Below are 21,947 nucleotides of genomic sequence, written 5' to 3' on the forward strand. Positions count from 1 at the left end.
TGGCAGACTATGGTCCGTGGGGTCACAAAGAGTCGGACATGACTGCCTGACTGAGCATGACTTACTTTCACTTCAGCTCAGTCGGTGAGTCATGTTGGATTCTTTGCGACCCCATGGACTGCAGCACGCCAGGCCTCCCTGTCCATCACCAACTCCCGGAGCTTGCTCAAACTCATGTCCATCGAGTCGGTGATGCGACCCAACCATCTCATCCTCTGCCGACCCCTTCTCCTCCCACCTTGAATCTTTCCCAGCATCATAAAGACTTACTTCACTCAGTATGGTAATTTTTAGATCCGTCCATGTTGCTGTAAATGGTATTGTTTCATTCTTTTTGTGACTGGGCAGTGTTCCATTGTGTTTACATGCCATGCGTCTTTATCTGTTCCTCTGTCGCTGTACGTTCAGGTTGCTTCTGTGTCCTGGCTGTCGTACGGCAAATACTGCTGCCATGAACATTGGGGTGCACGTCTCTTTCCGAATTAGAGTTTTCTCTGGATATACACTCAGGAGTGGGATTGCGGGATCACACAGTAGCTCCATTTTTAGTTTTTAATGCAGAAGCCATTCCTTTTCTCGTCCTGAGGTGACACTTGCTTCCTTCCCAAGGTGTCGTGAAGCCTTTCTAACTTGGGTTAGAGAGTTTTCTGAGCAGGTGAGAGTTTTTGAAACCAAAGGGACCACAGTGGACATGAATCAGCACCATTTTCTCCAACACTGGAGGAGGACTCTGTCCATCCGAACAGGAGAGGCGTCCCTGACTCAATGTGCAGAGGAGAGCCTGGGAAGGAGAGCTTTGAACTTGCTTGGAGCGAAAACTTTATGACCTGAAGATACTGCTCTTATGAATAATTTAAAACTGTCACTGAGTCAAGTTGTTCTTTAAAGAAAATTACTTTCATGGTCATGTTTAACCATTAGTAATGATGCTACTTTCTTTTATTATAGGTAATGTATGAAGCTGTTGGAGCAATTGAAAAAAATAAAGACTCCCTTTCACAGAATCTTCTATTTGTAATGAAAAGTAAGTTTCCCTGCTCTTTGGTTAAAATGCCACCCATTCTTTATGTCCCTGTCTCTGAACATGGTCCTGTAAAATATGCCACCAGCTAAGGATAATTGAAATATCTTTTGCATTCTAATGCCCAGAATAATAAGGAATGGATCTTGCCATGCTATACTTTGGTTACAATTTAATTTGGAGTCTAGTAGAAACCATAATTTAACTAAGCTCTTAGCAAATAGAAATATAAAACACCTTTCCCACTCTGGCGGTGTGAATATAAAAAAGCTCTTCTGTGTGGACTGATGAAGATGAATATGGTTTCCAGAGTTATTTAGGCCACAGCAGGGTGAATTCCATTACTTAAGATGACTCGGGAGTACACCAAAGGCTGGTATTTTATTCTCATGCACTTTCAGATATAAAGAGCTGATGTTTATAAAGTAAAATGAGAGTACAAGTTTATATATACACACACACGCATATATGTATATACCAATATAGATTTATAGGCAACAGCTACTTAGTGAACCTTAGTACTTTATACATATATTTATATATATATATAACCCTATAGTATATGTAAAATGATGTACTGTATTTATATAGAGTATAGTTATATACATAGATGCCCATATACAGATCTATATATATTACATATAAATTCTATCCCCTCTAGTAATTATTTTATTAATAGCACTTCTGCAGTGATTCACATTTTCCTAATAACCTCTTCAAAGAATTAAAATGTATCATCTTTTGTGCTTTAAGTTGCTCTAAATGAGGTGAAGCCATTTATCATTCCTGGGAAAAGAAGCATATGATAGCCTTTCATGAAATAGCTGGATGCCTTTGAGCTGGAAACAAGACATCCATATCACTTCTGGCTTGAGGAACATCGTTACCTTAAATCAAATAGCAGAGTTGCAATATATTGCTTTTCATGGAGAATGACTCCACTTGCCTCTCAGGATGTATGGTTATTGAGTTCTCTTAAAGGTTGAGGCTAATGATAAAAGCATGGACTTGGAATAATACCGTGTAGAAAGAAAAGAGTGAGATAATTGAGCTTATGATCACTGGAAATACCTTCCTTCTGGTTTTCAAATATTTGGACTTTCATTTATAACATACTTCAGTTTAATCCATATACTTTATGAAGGTCTAGTGTACAGCATGTTTTCAAAGTTGGCACAAGAATATGTATTTAGAATGAAAACAAGATAGCTTGTGTTATTGCAATTCTGCTTATCTTAATAGAGGCCTTATATTTTAAAGTTACTCTTTTGTGTATGCTGCCTGACAAGTGCCAAGAGAAAACAGGTGAACCTTATTTTAAATATTTTAGACTATAGATACATCTGAACATGAGCATAAAGTTTACAATGTGTCCTTATATGTTCATACAAGAGGCGGCAAGCACTTTCTGCAAAGGGTTAGAGAATAAATATTTTATGCTTTGCGAGCCATAAGTTCACTGTTACAGTGACTCAACTCTGCTATGATAAGGAGCAAGTGGCTATAGACAATACATATGGATGTGGCTGTGTTCCAATAAAACTTTATTTACAAAAACAGGCAAGGGGCTGGATTTGGCACCCAAGCCACAGTGGCTCACCCATTCTGTCATACAAGCAAAGAGGATTGAGATAGTAGTTTATGAATCTGTGGAATGTTGTAACACTGCAAACAGTTATTAAAAGAAAGTGTAGTTTACAGATAACAGTAATGTTTCCAGACACCTTGCTAAGAACTTTGCTTACAGCACCTGATTTGTATCCTATTATCTAAAAGCTCTGCCTGAGGAAGGAGGTGGGGTCTGTGGCAGGATCTTCGCCAACCTGGCTGGGGCTTTGAGACCCCTGCCCAGTGCAGACCGGGAGCTGGGTGACAACTGCTTAAACAGAAAATCAGCATGGGTCCCTCTGGGCACCTGAGCTGAGAAGTCAGGTCCACTTGACTCCAAAAGATGCAGAGAAGTTAAAATCCAGACTCTTCAGTCTGCTCAGAAGTAGAGGAAAGCTATTTACTGCCGATGCTGCTGCTGGCGGTTCTGCATTCCTGCTTACAGACCTTGGGCACCTCCGTCAGCTCATCCCCTTTTCCTGGCAGGAAGGTGCCCAGAGCGTTGTGTGGAGACCCCAGCAAGGGGTGCTTCTCATTGCCGCTTGTGCATATGGGGACCTGCAGGAAAATGCCTGCAGCAGGTGACTCCTAGAAATAGAGTAGGGAGGCCAGAGCTGGCTCTTCTCCAAGGGCTTCCTCCCCAGGTTCTTAGGCGCGACATCAAGGCCGGAAGTCTCAGCGCACGCACTCTGCCTGTGGGCGGGGCTTCACTGTCACAGGATGATGTGTCTCCATCACAGGGCACGGCTTCTCCACTTGACCTTCACGCGGCCCCAGCCTGCGATCCAGAGAAGGGACAGACACCGTCAGTTATGTGTTTCCGTTCATACTTCTAGAGTTGAGAGGTTTAGTAAAGACATTTCCCAATTATGGGAATGACTTGCTGCACTGTTTTATGCGTGGTTCCGTTCATCCACAGACCAGTTATAAATAATATTTTTAGTTAAACAGGTCATGGCATTATATGTTTACTGTTTCACTGTTGTTTTGAAACAATTTCAGACTTAAAGAAAAGTCGCAAAATTAGTACAAAGAACTCCCATATGCTCTTTCCCAGACTGACTTTTTTAGTCTTCTTCCTCTTTTTCTCTCTTGCTGTCTACTTCCCATCTGTGTGTGTGTGTGCACACATGCTCTGAACCACAGGAGAATGGCCAAATGTCTTTCTGCCCAAATCCTTTGGTCCCTATCCAGAGACCAAGGACATGACCTCCATAACCCCAGGAAATGACCAGACTATTAAATATCGATATGGCTGCTGATGCTGCTGCTGCTGCTAAGTCGCTTCAGTCATGTCCGACTCTGTGTGACCCCATAGACAGCAGCCCACCAGGCTCCCCCGTCCCTGGGGTTCTCCAGGCAAGAACACTGGATCAGACTATTATATATTGATATGGCACAAGTATCTAATTCAGAGTTCAAATAACACTTTACTGATTATCCCACAAATCTCTTTCAGAATGATTTTCCCCCCAATTCAGGATCATTTGTGAGTTTAGTTGCCATTTCTCAGTAGTCTTCTTTAATCTGGGACCCTTCCTCAGCTTTTCTTCTTGACATTAATATTTTAAAAAGTGGAAGACCAGTTTTTGAAGAATGTCCCTCAATATGGGCTTGTTTGCTATCTCCTCACGTTGGAATCAGTCTCCACCTTCTTGGCAGGAGCCCCACGGAGGTGACGATGTCTCCTTCTTAGCACATTGTGTTCCAAAGCTCATGGTGACCTTCACCTTGATCACTCTGTCCTTCAGAGCTCCCTAACGTCACTGTTTTCGGTTTGTAACTGATACGTCATTTCTAAAGCAGTGTTTGTCACAAGCTTTCACCCGTTAGTTCTGACTGAGGCAATGATTGTTGCCTACATCAGTGATTTCCCTTTTGGTTACAAAAGTGTGATTTTTATAACCCCCGTCTTCAGCAATGACATCCTGCTATAAGAGCTCTCCTTTCTAATAATTCATCCATCCATTTGTTCATTCATTATCAGTACGGACTCACGAATTGTTATTTTATTTAAGGGACACAATCCATTACTGTCGTTATTTTGATACTAAAATTTCCCAAGACTTAGCCAATGAGAACCCCTCCAAGCTGGTTCTTGTGTTCTTTTGACAGGTTCTCTTGTCCTTTTTAAGCACTGTTTTACATTCTGGCTTTCCAAAATATTCTAAGATCCTCTACCTTGCCTCACATCCTAAACTAGCCACTTACCCAAGATGCCTTATTTTATAAACGAATAGTATTAAGAAACTTAGAAATGGGGGCAGGCTGGGCTCATTGCAACTGGAGTCTTACTGCTTTTAGACCCTTTCAGAACTAGAAAATTTTAAATATACTTATAGATTTTATACACGCACACATATATAAAACTGTATATTAAAAGTCATGAGTTTATTGTGATTCCCAAAACTCAAACCTATAACCACAAGGCTCCTGTTTACCTTCCTGTAATCCATAATTGTGTCTTCGCTTCTCTGTCCCTTCTCCTGGCTCGCTGGTTTGTTTGTTTCTTTTTTTTTTTAATTCTTGCAGTGACTTTTCACTGAATGCACTGCTAGTAAATATATCAGCTGGGCAAGTGAAATCATCTGAGTGTGGAAATGGTAGAAACTAAACCACTTGCTTCTGCCATTGCTGACTGTCCAGTGGGCTAAGACTGATCCCAAATCACCCTTCAGTCTTATAGGAACCCACAAAGTAGGTACTCAGTGGTTATTTTTTAGAAAAGGAAATTAAGGCTTAAACACTGCCTGTATACAGCTGTAAGTAACACGAGAAGCTTGCCTTCTAGGTGCTTAACTGACAGACAAGGTTCTCACTTGACTGTTCAGATTTGCCACCAAAACTCCATTCATTCATGCACTCTTTTCTCCCTGAGGTGTCAGGAAACACGTATGGACCCAGGATTACTAGAATTTTTGTAAGCTGACATCTAAAAGTTATCAGCTTGCTTTCACGTTTGCAGCCTAACTGGATCAGAAAAAGAGGCACCTCTTCCCCCAACAGCAGAGACAGCTGAGTGAGTCAGGGGCTCCCCCGATGTCTGCAGACGCCCTGAGAGCTTCCTCCTGGGGCTGTGGGCTCCTGGCAGTTGTTTTCCTGGAACGGAGAGCTGATAATGGAAACCATAAGTCTTCATGGCTTGGTCAAGTGCCCTGAGGTCTTAGGTCTGAGCAGGTCCGATCTGGTTCTGGATGTTAGGAGAGCAGCAAGTGCCCCTGAATTTGAGAGCAAAGGTTTCAGGGCGCAGGACGAGGGCAGGAGAGCTTGGGATCCAGACTCCGGGTGGAGGGCAAAGAAAGTCAGAATTCATCAAACGGTGTGATGAGTAGTGGGGAAAATGAAAGCAAAAAGGACAAGGAAATGTCGATTCCCTCCCCGCACAGAATGCTTTCATGGTGAGAGCGCTAGGATGAGGGGTTAGCTTAATGCTTGCGTAAATTACGATTCTAATGCCACTTACAGTATTCATTTATTTATTTCCTAGCTAGTGAAAACGTCGTGATCAATCATTTGTTCCAGTCGAAACTGTCACAAACAGGAGCCCTCGTATCGTCCTCTCCTTCTTTTAAATTCAGAGGACATAAATCTGCCCGGCTCAGTAAGAGAATGACAGCGTCTTCAATGATGGGAGAAAACAGGAATTATCTAGAACTTAGTAAGGTAGGAGTTTTTATGATTCGTATCTGGTTGTTTGTAAATTTGCTCAGCACATTTGCTGCTTCTTTTAAACAAAAAATGTACAGTCCTCTATGCTAATGGAAAGAAATTGGTATTTTAATTTAACAAAATTAACGGAAAGACTGCTTACCCAATGTATAACCCTTGGAGAGAGGATGGTATGAGAGCATGCAGTGGAGTGAAAACTTGATAGCAAATACAGGCTTAGTCATTTTATTGGTTGTCTTTGCAACACCCTTTTTAAGTCTCATCTCTGCGACTGTGTTTTTGATGAATGGGAGGTTTCAGGGACAGAAGGTTTAAAGGGAATACACTTAGCTACCTTATTCCGTTGCCATTAGTCACTTCAGAGGTTTTAGGTCTCTAAACAATAAATTGTAGTTTCTCACACAGACATCATGTATTTTTCAGGTCCTGGAGTGTTTCACTGTGCGTTTTGTAGATTTTTAATTTGTTTCTGCATTACGCTAATTTTTTAATGTGTATTCGTTCCACACCCGCGAGGTTGTACTTACAACCTAAAGATTTTGATGATTTGTAAAAATAGAACAAAAATGTAGTGAAGAGTTGTTTCAGAAGTGTACTGAGTTTATGCATTCAGTGCCAGTGTGTTTTGCTCGCCTTTACAGAAACTTTAAAAGACGAGAAGTATGGTTGGGAAGGGTCCAAGATGATCCATTTTAGAAATTCAGTCGTTGTAGCCTGCTGGAATGCATTTTTGCTTACCAATTAAAATAAAAGCATAATTAAAATGAGCTCTGTTACAGAAGAGTGGCAGAAATGTGTACAGCCTATTAGAGATGTGTGTGTGTGTGTGTAGCCGGTAGACCCTAGAGTTACGAATCTTTTGATATAGCTGTTACATAACTGGAGGATCACAGGAATTCCATCTCACTGCATATTAAAATGGCATCTTTTACATAAAAAAGACAAAGAGTTCCCCTTTGTAAGGAAGATCTCTATTCCCAGGGGTTTCACTGAAACTTCTGGCCCCTGCTTTCTCAATCATCCTGGAAATCATGAGCAAGAAATCACCACACACCTCCAAACTGTAATTTTTAACCTTAATTATTAAACATTACCAGGCAGAGATGCCATTAGCCTTTCCCCTAAAGGACTGCAAAAGCGAGATAATTCACAGCCGTTCCTCCACCCAGAAAGGGAAATTGAGTGTTCAATTTCACCAGATGAAGATTTATTTATTATGATTTTTCCTTAAGTGTTCCATCCTTCACTTCCCTCTGAGGGTCCTCACCCCTGCACACCCACCCCTGTGACCAGAAGGCTGCTCTCTACCCACCCTTCAACTGAGCGTCATGCCCAGCTTTGTGTTTATAGAAAACAGTCTGATCTTCGACCAGTCACTTCATTTTCCCTTCCCTTGTCAGTTGCACTTGATCATTCCAGCTTGACACTTCATCCTAATGCGAGGAAATGAGCTACTGCCTTGATAGCAGCACCATATTGACAAGAATGTTTCATCCAATTTTTCTTCTATCGAGACCTTTTAGTTTAAGATAAGTGATTCTGGATCGATAGATCCATTGGTCGCGGTGTATATGATGCTGTGAAATGTAACAGAACGTTAGTGGCTGAGGTTCCTCTTAACCCCTGGTAGAATTTAATTAATTACCTTCTGCTCTTTCTCTCTTCACCCACTGCCTTCATTTTCACTTAATTCTTTTATATCCATAATCATTTCATCTTTGCTGCACGTGAATTCTTTTCTTTAAGAGCTGTATATAATTACTTATCAAAAAAGTCTACCATCAGTTTTCACAGGTGAGTAGTTTACTAACCCTTGTAACATTAAAAAATGAAGAAGAAGGAAAGGAAGGGAGAAAATGAGTAAGACACCGATGGTAGTTAACTTAGGGAACAAAACAATGGTTATTAAAACATCAGATTTTTGTAACATAAAATAGCATCCTTTTACCCCGGAATAAGCTGCATTTCATGACAAACAATTAGTAATACAATTAAGAAGACCAGGGTCAGTTTCTTGTACCACCAAGCTAGTCAACGTCTGTTTATTCTCAAATTAAAGTAGTTGCACATTGGTGGCAGCCACGGACTTAAAAGGACGCAGTGAAGGTTATTTTACATGTAGTCGCCTATTTTCCCACCATTGCAGAAAATCATTTGGCACTGGTTTTTATAGCCTCTTTTAAATCTCCATCTGCCTGTGAGTGAACGTACATGCATGGGAGGGTTAATTTTTTTTCTCCTACACGGGAACTTAGTAAAACAAACCTGCTCACGCTTTCCTTTTGTTTTCATTACAGTTATTAAAAAAGAAAGGAAATTCTACATTTCTTCAAAGACTCGACCGGGGAGGTCCAGCCACCATTGCATCGCAACTCAGGGTTAGTGAAGTTTTCAGATTTCAAAATTTTCCGTTTTGATTGTATCGACTGTAAAGGTTTTACATGGAATTTTCTTCCATTTTGACCACTTAAGTAACTTCAGAAAAGTAAGCATGCACACACATGTACACACACACAGTGAGTGAATGCATAATACATAAGAATCATGGACTGAAGATAAAGGTTTTTATTTACAAATTGCCAACCTTTATTTAAAATTCCCAACCTTGTCAGTTGGGATCTTCTCTGGAGAATCAGTTGTGTTTTACTTCTCTCCTTAGAAAACTCTGACGGATATTACTGGGAAACTTCAGAAGTGCACTCCACACTTTATTCATTGCATCAAGCCCAATAACTCAAAGCTGCCAGACACCTTTGATAACTTCTACGTGTCCGCTCAGCTGCAGTATGTCGGGATCCTGGAGATGGTGAAGAGCATCCGACACGGGTACCCTGTCCGCCTTTCCTTCTCCGATTTCCTGTCGAGGTAGGTTTTTCTCTCGTGTCCACCATCCCCAGAACCATACTGGTGTTATTGTAGGTGGACCTTCTGATTGCTTTTCTGGCATTTCTTCTATTGTTCATACTCTTTTACCATGAGTAAACAAAATGCTCTGGGAAACCATGACTTATATAAAAACTTATATAAAAAGCTTTTAAATTTACTGAGGACAGTCACTTGGAAACAATTTTCATAGTTCCTTAAATTTAGGTTCCCTTGGATTTAAAGATTTATAAAACTGTTGCTTATAATATTGACTTAAAATTATAATTGAATATAAGAAGCTATGTGTGGGATTATTTTCTCCTTAAATGTATGAACAAAATATTTTTTAGGTGAAGCATTGGTACTCATGGGCCAAATTTAGCCCATTACCTATTTTTTTGTAAATAAAGTTTTATTGGAACACAGGCAGTGGACATAATGAGAGTATCTGTTTTATAGGCAGTCAAACAATAAGCAGTGTGGACAAAAAAGAAAGTATTTGGTAATCGTATATAAAAACAGGAAATTTAAAGTGATACTGATATAAAGTAATATCAATATTATGAGCACAAAATTTAACATTAATGGATAAAAACTAGAGCAACAGTAGTGTGGTGAAATCTATTTGGGAAACCATTTATCTAAAAGAAGACAGTTTAAGACTTTGGTTGAGCAGCAATGCAGTTTGGGCCACTGGTATGAAGAAGCTGCTAAACTCAAACAACCTATCAACCAAAAAACTTAAATCACCCAGTTGGAAATAGTCATAACAAAGGGCATACTATTTAAACTGTGACTAAATTTAGCGTTTCTAACCTTTGTATTTTCCAGAGGACAGAAATAGAAGTTGTTTATTGTGCATTTTAAATTTCCCAAAGACACAAATAAGAAAGTAAGCATCGTGTGCGCCATTCATTGTTAAAGAAGTGATCGACTGTTCAGAAGGGAGAAGATAAAATTCGCCACATTTAGGGATAAAGTATCTGGAGAATGAATATGTTTAGCCTGCAGAATGTGTAGTGCAGATAGACAAAATATTTGATTTAAACGTAAAAGATGCTTATTCATGAGTGAAGAGACACACTGCCTCCTATCTATAGAGAGGAACTGCAAAGTTAGGCAGGACACAGGGCTACATTAAGAATTAATACGTGCTGAATGAAAGAATTATTTGTGCTCTTGTTGGGTGGGGATGGTGGTGGTACCATCACTGCTCATTCTACACTGAGAGGTGTCTGGTAGTTCTGATCTGCCTCTTGCTGTTCCCCAATGGACAGCTGTTTATAGTCCCCAGAAATGTTTGGTCTGTTCATGAGTATGTATTTGTCATGCATAAGAATTTAAGTATTAAAAGTCAGCCTTCCCACCCCTTTCAATCCAAGTCTTTGGATCAATGAGTTTGAAGCCTGCCCAATACAAGTTTAAAGTAATAGATCCCCATATTTATCCCAGACCTTCTGGACGACAGTCAACAGAGAGTGGGGTCCCGGGACCCCTGGTTTCTCTGATGGAGAAGGGTATGGTTTTGTTATCTGCAGGCATCATATGATCTCAGAGGGTCCCCAGCCTTGATGAATTGTAGTTCATTCAGCAGTACTGACTCCCTTCCCAAGTTGTGCTGAAAGCAATGGTTCTCCAATGTTAGCGTCCATTTAGGCGTGTTAAAACACAGATTTCTGGGCGGCAGCCCCAGTGTTCTAGATCAGTCAGCTGGTCTAGATGTGCTGTGCTGTGTTTAGTCACTCAGGCATGTCTGACTATTTGCAACCCCGTGGACTGTAGCCCACCAGGCTCCTTTGACCATGGGGATTCTCCAGGCAAGAATACTGGACTGGGTTGTCATGCCCTCCTCCAGAGGATCTTCCTGACCCAGGGAATTGAACCCGGGTCTCCCACATTGCAGGCAGATTCTTTACCAGGTGAGCTACCCGGAAAGCCCCTGGTGTAGATGAGTTCCGCAAATTACCATCTTTAGCGAGTTCCCAGGTGAAGCTGGTGTTGCTGGTATGTGGACAACGTTTAGAGAATCACCGCCCTAGAACATCTACTCACTTGGAGATTATATCTTTATTTTATTTGGTTTGATTTTCTTCCACCAAGGATTGGAAGTATGTGAGTGCCTTGATGATTATCAAAGGGCACTTGCTGAGGATGCAAAGTGAAAGTGTTAGTTGCTCAGTCTTGTCTGACTCTTTGCGACCCTATGGACTGTAGCCCACTAGGATCCTCTGTCCAAGGGATTCTCCAAGCCAGAATACAGAGTGGGTAGCCAGTCCCTTCTCCAGGGGATCTTCCCGACCCAGGGATTGAACCATGGTCTCCTGTGCTGCAGGCAGATTCTTTACCATCTGAGCCACCAGGAAGTCTCAGGCATTTACTGATTTACTGGATTAAAACTTTGCAAATTTGTTGAGATTTCCAAGTGATCTGTGTACATTTGAAGTTTCTGGAGCACTGTAAATGGATTCTGTATTGGATATGAAATAGGATTAATCTCACTTTATAAACAATTTTTTAAAGCTCATTCAATGCATTCTCTGCTCTTTATTTTGTTAGAGTGTCTTAGACTCATGCAATCAGAGAAAGTTGGCTTTAAAGTGTCCCTCAGAGTTTCTCTGGAATAATTTTTAATAGCTGCATGGATCTTCCTTCTAGCTACTCCAGCAAGTAGTCACTTAAACTGTCCTATTTTCCCAGAAGAGGGTGGAGAACATGAGTCTGTGTGTGTATACAATATTATATGGCATAATAATTAGAAAAATGTTTGACCTTTATTTTTGTCTCATTTAATATATATACATATATACTTACCAAGACTTATCTCTATTAAAATAGTATTTGTAATGATTGTCTTTTAAAATTAAGTACCCTTTTCCACATATATACATTTCTCGCTGTATTCTGACTTCTAAACAGAGACTTTCTCTTATTCAATCACAGTGCCTGTGCATTTGTCTGTTTAGTCAATGTTTCAGAATGAAGCTGGCACTGGAGGTTAATAGTTGTTCAATTTAAAGTACTGTTTCTGCATAACAGAGAGCATAGCTATACTATATTTGTCTGGAAAAATGATGCTTTTTGGTAAATCTCTGCATCTCTACTGGCCCCTTACATAAAAGGAGATGTGAGTTTCAATTTATCATCCTTATTTATAATTGCATATCAGTATAAATGGAATTAAACTTCCCTGGTAGCTCAGATGGTAAAGAATCTGCTTGCAATGTGGGAGACATGGGTTTGATCCCAGGGTTGGGAAGATCTCCTGGCGGAGGGCATGGCAACCCACTCCAGTATTCTTGCCTGGAGAATCCCTATGGACAGGGGAGGCTGATAGGCTACGGTCCATGGGGTCACAAAGAGTTGGACACAACTGAGTGACTAAGCACATACATGAATGGAATTATTAATGTATTTCAGTGGAAATTTGTCACCATATCGCTTGAATAAAGGACACCTGTCTGGAATATTATCACAAAAACACTGATCCATAGAGAGATTCTCAGTTTCTTTAGAACTTGAATAAAACACAATTCACATCAACATATTTATTCATAAAGCTCATCGGAACCTTGAAGTTCCCCCAGGCAGTCAAGCATTGTTGTATAAACAAAGCCTCAATGTGCAGATTAGTAGAAGTCTTTGGTTCAGAATATCATATAACAATTCCTATGTAAAACATTTCTGTTCATATCACCTTGTCTTACGTGTTAGAGGACCGAAACCCATCAAACCAATTATTTTGTTTAGTTTACAAAGAGGAGTATGGTTACTGGAAAAATACTGGACAAAGAAAACCATGTCCGGTTTTGAAACAAGCACCTATTCATCGGACCTGCATTTATTGCTTCTGAAACCCAGCAGGACAGTGGATGTGGATAATGGATATTCTGTGGAATCCAGAGGCGACGCGACGATATTTGCAAACGTGCCTCCTGATTTCTTGGCTTTAATAGCTGTCCATCATTCTGAGACTTCCTAATCAAAAGTGGAGAATTGTGTTTGTGGAGAAATCCTCTTTTGATTAAATAAGAAGCATGCTTGTCGAATTTTTCCCCCTAATAGCAGCAGTAGCTTCTGAGTGGGGTAATAAGGCAAGATACTATCTCCATGGCAAAGACCTCACAAGTTTAGGTCCAGAAAGAACAGAGCAATAGAAGTAAATTATTAAGTGCAATCATGACACATCATTGGATCACGTACTGTGGACTGAATCGTTTCTCCTTAATAGTCATATGTTAAACCCTAACCCCTGATGTGACCGTATTTGGAGATGGTTCTGTATGTGTGTGTGTTAGTTGCTTAGTCGTGTCTGACTCTTTGCAATCCCATAGACCATAGCCCACCAGGCCCCTCCATCCATAGGATTCTCCAGGCAAGAACACTGGAGCACATTGCCATTTCCTTCTCCAAAAGGAACTACGGAAAGAAAGAAAGTGAAGTCACTCAGTTGAGTCCGACTCTTGGCAACCCCATGGGCTGTAGCCTACCAGGCTCTTCCATCATGGAATTTTCCAGGCAAGAGTACTGAAGTGGGTTGCCATTTCCTTCTCCAGGGAGATGGTTCTATGAGGAGGTAATTAAGGTTAAATGAGGTCATAAGGGTGGGGCTCTGAACCAATAGGATTAGTGTCCCTATAGGAAAAATCGCCAGAGAGCATCTCCTTCTCTGCTCTCTGAACTTGCAGTGGGAAGGCAACGTGGTGCTGGGTTAGTCGCTACGTTGCGTCCAACTCTTTGCGACCCTGTGAACTATAGCCCTCCAGGCTCCTCTGTCCGTGGGGTTTCCCAGGCAAGAATACTGGAGTGGGCTCCCATTTCCTTCTCCCTGGGATCTTCCCCACTCAGGGATCGAACCTGGGTCCCCCTGCACTGCAGGCAGGTTCTTTCCTCCTGTGTCACCAGGGAAGCCCAGTGGGATGGCATCTGTCTGCAGACCAGGAGGAGACCTCAGTAGAAACTAAATGAGCCCACACCTTCATGCTGTACATCCCAGCCTCCAGAACTTTGAGAAGACACACTTCTGCTGCTATAACCCTCCAGCTCTGTGGTCTCCTGAGCTGGTTGAGGCACCTGTGTTTGTGGGTATGTGTTTCTATGGGGTCAATACATAGCAAACCTGTTACACGGGGGTTTGACTGAGAAGTTCTGGATACCTTGTTTGTGTTACATGATACCCTTGTGCTGATGGGAGGAAGTCAAGTTAACATGTACATATCATGGGGTTTCAACAACTTGTGTCTCTGCTCACGTAATCACATTTCTACTGTTTTGTCTATTTACTCAGTGACATTTACTTGATATTTAAGATTCACTCAGCCATCCTCTTATTGAAAAATCATTTATAAAATCCCCAAATGGTTTGTGTCTCTTCTCTAAGCTTCAGAAAGACCTTATGTATTATACTTGTTATACATTCACTGGAAATATTCATTTATTATGAATATTTATGAGTAGTATTTATGAATAATATTATATCCAAATATTATTTATTAATATTTATCAAATATTCACTGGAGCAGAGGTTAGCAGACGATCAGATCGGATCTGGCCTGCCACTTACTTGTGTTATGACCTGAGAGATAAGAATGTCTTCTACATTTTAAAATTGTCAAATATTAAATGGTTACCTACATAATATCCAGTAGTCATGAATGGACGTAAGACTGGACTGTGAAGAAGGCTGAGCGCTGAAGAATTGATGTTTTTGAACTGTGGTGTTGGAGAGGACTCTTGAGAGTCCCTTGGACTGCAAGGAGATCCAACCAGTCCATCCTAAAGGAGATCAGCCCTGGGTGTTCTTTGGAAGGAATGATGCTGAAGCTGAAACTCCAGTACTTTGGCCACCTCATGCGAAGAGCTGACTCATTGGAAAAGACTCTGATGCTGGGAGGAATTTGGGGCAGGAGGAGAAGGGGACGACAGAGGAAGAGATGGCTGGATGGCATCACCGACTTGATGGACGTGAGTTTGAGTGAACTCTGGGAGTTGGTGATGGACAGGGAGGCCTGGCGTGCCGCAATTCATGGGGTCGCAAAGAGTCAGACACGACTGAGCGACTGAACTGAACTGACATAGTATCCTCGTTTTTGCCTCTTGACATACAAAGATAAAATACTCTCTGGCCCTTTGCAGAAAAAAGTCGCTATGCCTCCGCTAGACCACAGGCTCCGTGGGTGAGGGCGGGTTTCCCTGTGTGCATGGACACCATCGTGAGCACTGGGCTGGGCTGCCAGCCACCCCTCGTGCTTCTGGGTCTACGCTCGAAACTGAACAGGAAAGATCTGCCATCGTCTTCCATTTCAACAGCTATCTCTAATGTTAGTTGGATCCTTCAGTTTGTGAGAACTTTCTGATGGCTTTGTAAAAGACAGACACACCAGTACATTCTGTAGAACATAAAATTCCAAGTCAGTGGCTTGCAACAACAAAGGTTTCTTTCTCTTTTATATTTGACTGTATTTAGAAGTCACACTGGAGAAGGCACCCCACTCCAGTACTCTTGCCTGGAAAATCCCATGGACGGAGGAGCCTGGTAGGCTGCAGTCCATGGGGTTGCTAAGAGTCGGACATGACTGAGCAACTTCACTTTCACTTTTCACTTTCATGCATTGGAGAAGGAAATGGCAACCCACTCCATTGTTCTTGCCTGGAGAATCCCAGGGATGGGGGAGCCTGGTGGGTTGCCATCTGTGGGGTCGCACAGAGTCAGACACGACTGAAGTGACTTGGCAGCAGCAGAAGTCACACACTTTAGCTTGAATCATCTCTGATTTGGGTCTCTTTTTCATGATGCACCCCGGGTTAAGGAATAGCCCGGGTCTAGGACATGTCCTTCCTGTATCAGGGGAGAAGAGGCTTGGCTGAGTGGCTGTTACAACGTGTACTGAGATTCAGCATCTGTTGCTCTCTTATATTCGATTGTTAAAGCAGTCACCTGGCCTAGGCCGCCACCTGTGGTTTGGAGAATCGCCGTACTTGCTGGAGGTAACCCAGGTGATGGTGGTGGTGGTTTAGTTGCTAAGTCATGTCCGACTCTTGCAACCCCATGGACTGTAGCCCACCAGGCTCTTCTGTCCATGGGATTCTCCAGGCAAGAATACTGGAGTGGGTTGCCATTTCCTTCTCCACAGGATCTTCCAATCCAGGGATCAAACCAGAATCTCCTGTATTGCAGGCAGTCTCCTGCATTGCAAGTGAATTCTTTACTGCTGAGCCACCAGGGAGCAGGTAAGAAAGAGTGGGGGTGTGTACACTTCTGGCTCAGTTAGCAGTTGCCCCAAAACTTAGTGCCATGAAACAGCAGTTTTATTTCTCCCACTTCTGTGGGATAACTGGGCTTAGTGGGGCAATACTTGCTTGGGGTTTCTCCAGCCATTGTGGCCATATAGCGGGAGAGGTTGGCCTACGATGGATGGACGAGACAGCTTCTCATCCCTGTGCCTGGCGCCTCAATGTTCCTCCATGTGGTCTTTCTCCAGCAGAATAGTCTTGACTTCTTGCCTTGTGGCTCTGTTCCCAGGGGCAAGAGAGGAAACCTGAACTTCTCTTACAAGCTGGGCTGGGAATTAGCACAGCATCACTTCCTCTGTATGTTACTGGTCAAAAAAGTTGCAGAGCGGCTAAGATATTTTTGTTAGGAAGCAGGCGATTGACAGCAGCCAACTTGGGACAAGCTACCACATCCTCTTGGGGGCTTCCCTGGTGGCTCAGTGGTAAAGAATATGTCTGCAGTACAGGAGAGGCAGGTTCAATCCCTGGGTCGGGAAGATCCCCGAGAGAAGGAAATGGCAACCCACCCCAGTAGTCTTGCCTTGGAAATCCCATGGACAGAGGAGCCTGGCAAGCGATGGTCGATGGGGTCACAAAAGACCCAGACGTGACGTAGTGACTAAACAACAGCAACAACATCCTCTTAAAGGGATAACATGCAAGTAACGAAATGACACCGAAAGCTCTGCCTTTGTGCTCTGGTGCAAAACTGAATCTCAGAGAGAGAATTTTAAGTGAAGTGGAAAAGAGCAGCTTTGTTGCTTTGTGGAGCAAAGAAGGATACAGTGGGCACATTGTACTTCTCAAAAACTGTGGATCCCAACCACCCGGGGATTAGTGGGGGAGTTTTATCCAGTGTATCCCAACCACCCGGGGAATTAGTGGGGGAGTTTTATCCAGTGTATCCCAACCACCCAGGGGATTAGGAGGGGAGTTTTATCCAGTGTATCCCAACCACCCAGGGGATTAGGAGGGGAGTTTTATCCAGTGTATCCCAACCACCCAGGGGATTAGGAGGGGAGTTTTATCCAGTGGTGCAAGGGCAGGGATGCTGATAAGGGTCTGGATGTATGCAGGGCCTGCATTCCTTGAATCTGGCCTCAAGTGGTCTCTGATGCAAAGAAAGAGCTGACCCATTGGCCACCTGATGCAAAGAGCTGACTCATTGGAAAAGACCCTGACGCTAGGAAAGATTGAAGGCAGGAGAAGGGGGCAACAGGGGATGAGATGGTTGGATGGCATCACTGATTGAATGAACATGAGTTTGAGCAAACTCCGGGAGACAGTGAAGGACAGGGAAGCCTAGCGTGCTGCAGGCCATGGGGTTGCAAAGAGTCGGACACGACTTGGCAACTGAACAGGGAACAATGATGCTTATGACATTATAGGTAACGTAGCTTTTTAATGGTCATGCAGGGGCATACCAGATTTTAGTCCTGTGCATTTCCACTCTTCTCAGGGTGCTAGCCTTTAGAATGGTAATCTTTTTCCAGATGTAAAAGGCACATCTTTGAGGATCTTGCTGTGGGTCTTGGGTGGCAGACTTGGAAGGGTCATGCACGTCATTTGTGTATGGACTTCTCTGTGGCTGGAGGGGAGAGCAGGACAGTATCCCCAACATGGGGAGAGGTTGACCCTTTAATGAGGTGCCTTATTTGCAGAAGACAGAAGGGCTTGTCCAGTAAAAGCACTGCAGGGACTGGTATTATGCTTGGCAAGGTGAGGACCTGTGATCTCTGTTTTGAGATTGTTCCTGGATGAGATCCCTCGTAGAAATAGAGTCATTTAGCTTGTTCAAATGACACAGTTGTTGCTGAAAGGTCAGGCCGTGAAGGCACACAGCCATGACGTTAAATTGGGTGCGTGGAGACAGATGAAAGGAGATGCTCGTCAGCTGATTGGGTTGAATGAAAGGGCCAAGGCCGCCCCGCCGTGCAGCACTCACCAGCTCCAGGTCCAGGCTGGCATCGTCTGAACGTCTTCCTTGTTCCTTGGAAGTGATGTCAGTTACTGTCAATACATCTTTAATAGAAATGAGAATTAACATGTTTAGGAGCTGTTAAATATTCTAATGTAACTGGCAAGGGATATAGTTTCTTCAGGGATAATTTTGCCAAGTCTCAGCGTATTCTTTCTGCTAAAACCCTTCTGCAGGGTTGGCTGATTGTCTAAAGTTTAATGAGGTTGGGGAGGAATGAGGACCTGTTATTTTTCAATGAAATATAAAAATAGGAATGAGAAGTATAATAGATTCTCGAGGCCATTTCAGTTTAAATACAATTAGGTTTATCTTTATTGGGAATTTTTTCTACTGCTCAATGGATTAAGAATCATAAAATTCCCCTCTAATCTACTGGAGATCTGCAAATTTTTTCTATAAGAGGTTTACAGGCCACAAGATCACTGACATAGCTACTCAGCTCTGCCTCGTGGCAGAAGGTAGCCATGAGGTAGCCATTGACTCGTAGATAGCCTGTCAGTGAACAAGTGAGGAGAGTTTATTTATCACGTGCACGACCTTTCCAAGTCTGCCAGCCAAGACCGCAGCTAAACTGTCGGCATTAACAGAAGGTGGGTGGTTTTGACCCATGGGTGCCTAACCCTTTATCTAGTCTTGTCTTCTTTCTGATAGAATTTGGGGCATGTTTTTCCATCGAAAAAGGGACAGGTTGTGAAACGTGACTTTGATGTTTGCTCTTTTATCCCCAGTATCTGGCCTTGATCCTAATTTCTACTCTAATAAGCTAGATGGTCTCCCATGAAAGCATTAATTTACTCATTCCTTCACCACTCACTTCTTTGTCATTATTCCATTCACTCTTAATTTATTCTTGGAGAAGGAAATGGCAACCCACTCCAGTGTTCTTGCCTGGAGAATCCTAGGGACGGGGGAGCCTGGTGGGCTGCGGTCTCTTGGGTCGCACAGAGTCAGACACGACTGAAGCTACTTAACAGCTTAATTTATTCAGGCGTTTTACTGACTCAGAGTGCCCTTACGCCTCGGGAAGTTCCCGTCAGGAGTGCCTGGGGCGTCACTGATGGGTGTTGTTGAATTCCCGCCGTGGATGAAGCTCCAGATCTGCATGTTATACGTGACTCTGTTCCTCAGAATAACCTTTTTTGGGGTGACTGCTCTCACTACACACCTGTTAGTACGATATAACTAATAATTGCGGGACTTTTGCCTTGGGTGAGATTGATCAGGACTGACCGAAAGCGTTGTCTCATCAAATCCTCGCGGCGTCCCCACGAGCTGCATTATCAGTCCCTGCCCGCTTTAGAGTTGAGAAAACTGAGATCCCAAGGAGCGTGCTGGTGGTCCAAAGCCTCACACACCTCAGCCCTGCGGATTTTTAACTGCTCCTCCGTCAGCCTTGGTGCTGATAGTGGCCATGTCCTCAAGGACCTGCTCCTTCTACTTTTTCCACGATGTGTGCAGTCTCTTTAGGCGTGACTGCCTTTCGCAGCCACAGGCCAGACCACAGGGATGCCCAAACAGCTCTATGACGTTAGTGGGGGCAAAGAAACCCAGCACTAGACTCTTGACCCTGGATGGCCTTTGCTCGGTTTCCTGATGAACAGTCCGGTTAATTCTGCGGAGTTTCCTGGACAGAAGTTACTGCCGTGTTCACTAGAGATCACACGCACCACAAATCTGTGTGGTGCTGACACAGCAGCAGGTGACGACCTCCGAAAATCAGCTCAAGAAGAGTGAGAAAAATGGCGCTTGAAAATGGAGAATGTTTTCCTTAAAAATCATATGAAAATTGAAATCAAAAAGACTTCACTTTCAAACAACATTGGAGATGATACGCAAAACTGACCAGTCTAAATGATTCAAAACCAAGATATGATTCCACTTAGTCAAGGCTTCCCAGGTGGCTCAGTGGTGAAGAATCAGACTGCCAGTGCAGGAGACAGAAGTTCGATCCCTGGGTTAGGAAGATCCCCTGGAGAAGGAAATGGCAATGCACTTCCGTATTCTTGCCTGGAGAACCCCATCGACAGAGGAGCCTGGTGGGATGTAGTACTCGGAGTCTCAGAAGATGCAGACAGGACTTAGCAACTAAACAGCAACAAGAAAGCATTCAATATGAAACAACCAAAATCAGGGAAATAGACCAGAAGTTATTTTCAAAGGGTGAATTCAGTATATTGAGAGCTATACTTTATTTTTAATAAAATTTTGGGAGTACATCCAAAAAATCCCATCCCAGAATTCTGAATCTTATTGATTATTTGATTTAAATAGGCTCCCCCATTTCCAGCCTCCACCGATACAACTTCATATTTTTAATTATAAGTTATGTCAGGTAAAACATAATTGCAAAATGACCTTGCTTGCAGGGCCAAACCACTCTTAAATAATTACCTAAGTCGCTTGTTTCATTCCTTATGAATTATATGATTCTCTTTATAGGAGAGCTTTATAGGAGTACTGTTGAATGAGACATCGGTGATAGTTTTCATTCATAGTATCTAAATGATCTTAGGAACTCAGGAATCCACAAAGAAGCTCCAGTTATCAGTAGTTCATTGAATTGGACCTGATTCCTATCATTTTACTTATCTAGTTCTTGACCAAACTGAGAAGACAAAAACGATCAAAATATTACATTTCTTGCATAAAGTCTAGATTGAAGGACACTGCTTAGCGTGAGAGGCAACAGTGTCTGCTAGTGGAACCCCAGAATTGGGCAGAATTACCCTCCTCCCCCAATTACAGACAATGTGGGCTTAGGCAGACCATCCAATGACAGATGCTGCTCAGGTAAAGCATGGACCTCGCAGAAAAGAAGGAAGACAACTTTTCTTCCAAACAGTTCTCAAACAGCTGAGAATCCTGTCTTTCTTCTCATTAAAATTACTGGTTAGATTAGATTAGCTGGCCACCTCACCTCCCCTCGAATCGTGAAGGATCAGAGAGTGACCCAGAGCATCACCCTACCTCTGACTCTAAGGAAGCAGCAGAGACGAGGAAGTGTCCTCGGCCAGCCCCGTGCCTTGTATCGTGTTCTGACCATAGATCTCATCCAGGAAGCCTGCAATAACAGGGGGACTGGCTGTGCTCCTGGGGGACAGCTGAGGCTTTCAGAATATTCTTTCCTTTGTCTTTACCCACTGCTTCCCTGCATGTCTTTCTGAGAAGCAATATAGATTTTGTACCCAAAGATTTTGAAGTGGGCCAACAGTGCATTACTTTAATTGATTTCAAGGCCACTCTGTTTTCAAGACTATAATGCATTTTATCTCCCATCTCAAACCCCGTTCTGACACATTGTGCAACAGAGCCCATCAGAGATTCTGCAATGAGAATAAGTGAAAATATTAAAACAAAAGAGTAAGTCCAGTAATAAAATCCCAGTAGCCTAAGTATTCCCAAGTGTTAGTTGCTCAGTTGTGTCTGACTTGGCAATCCCATGGGCTGTAGCCCACCAGGCTCCTCTCTCCCTGGGATTCTCCAGGCAAGAATAGTGGACTGGATTGCCATCTCCTTCTCCAGGGAATCTTCCCG

At 42.8% G+C, this 21,947-nt stretch overlaps 1 protein-coding gene across 3 annotated transcripts in view; it reads left to right on the forward strand.

The window, feature by feature from the left end:
* MYO16 (myosin XVI) overlaps window positions 1–21,947 on the forward strand; it is a 519,124-nt gene that overhangs the window by 373,388 nt on the left and 123,789 nt on the right. For all 3 annotated transcript variants that reach the window (XM_059892322.1, XM_025000169.2, XM_059892321.1), the window contains exons 24-27: window positions 949–1,024; window positions 6,117–6,292; window positions 8,596–8,676; window positions 8,958–9,163. In XM_059892322.1, the coding sequence (XP_059748305.1) occupies window positions 949–1,024; window positions 6,117–6,292; window positions 8,596–8,676; window positions 8,958–9,163 (539 nt within the window). The remainder of the gene's footprint in view (window positions 1–948; window positions 1,025–6,116; window positions 6,293–8,595; window positions 8,677–8,957; window positions 9,164–21,947) is intronic.

The sequence above is a fragment of the Bos taurus genome, chromosome 12 (assembly GCF_002263795.3).
Source record: "Bos taurus isolate L1 Dominette 01449 registration number 42190680 breed Hereford chromosome 12, ARS-UCD2.0, whole genome shotgun sequence".
In the NCBI taxonomy this organism is placed as follows: domain Eukaryota; kingdom Metazoa; phylum Chordata; class Mammalia; order Artiodactyla; family Bovidae; genus Bos; species Bos taurus.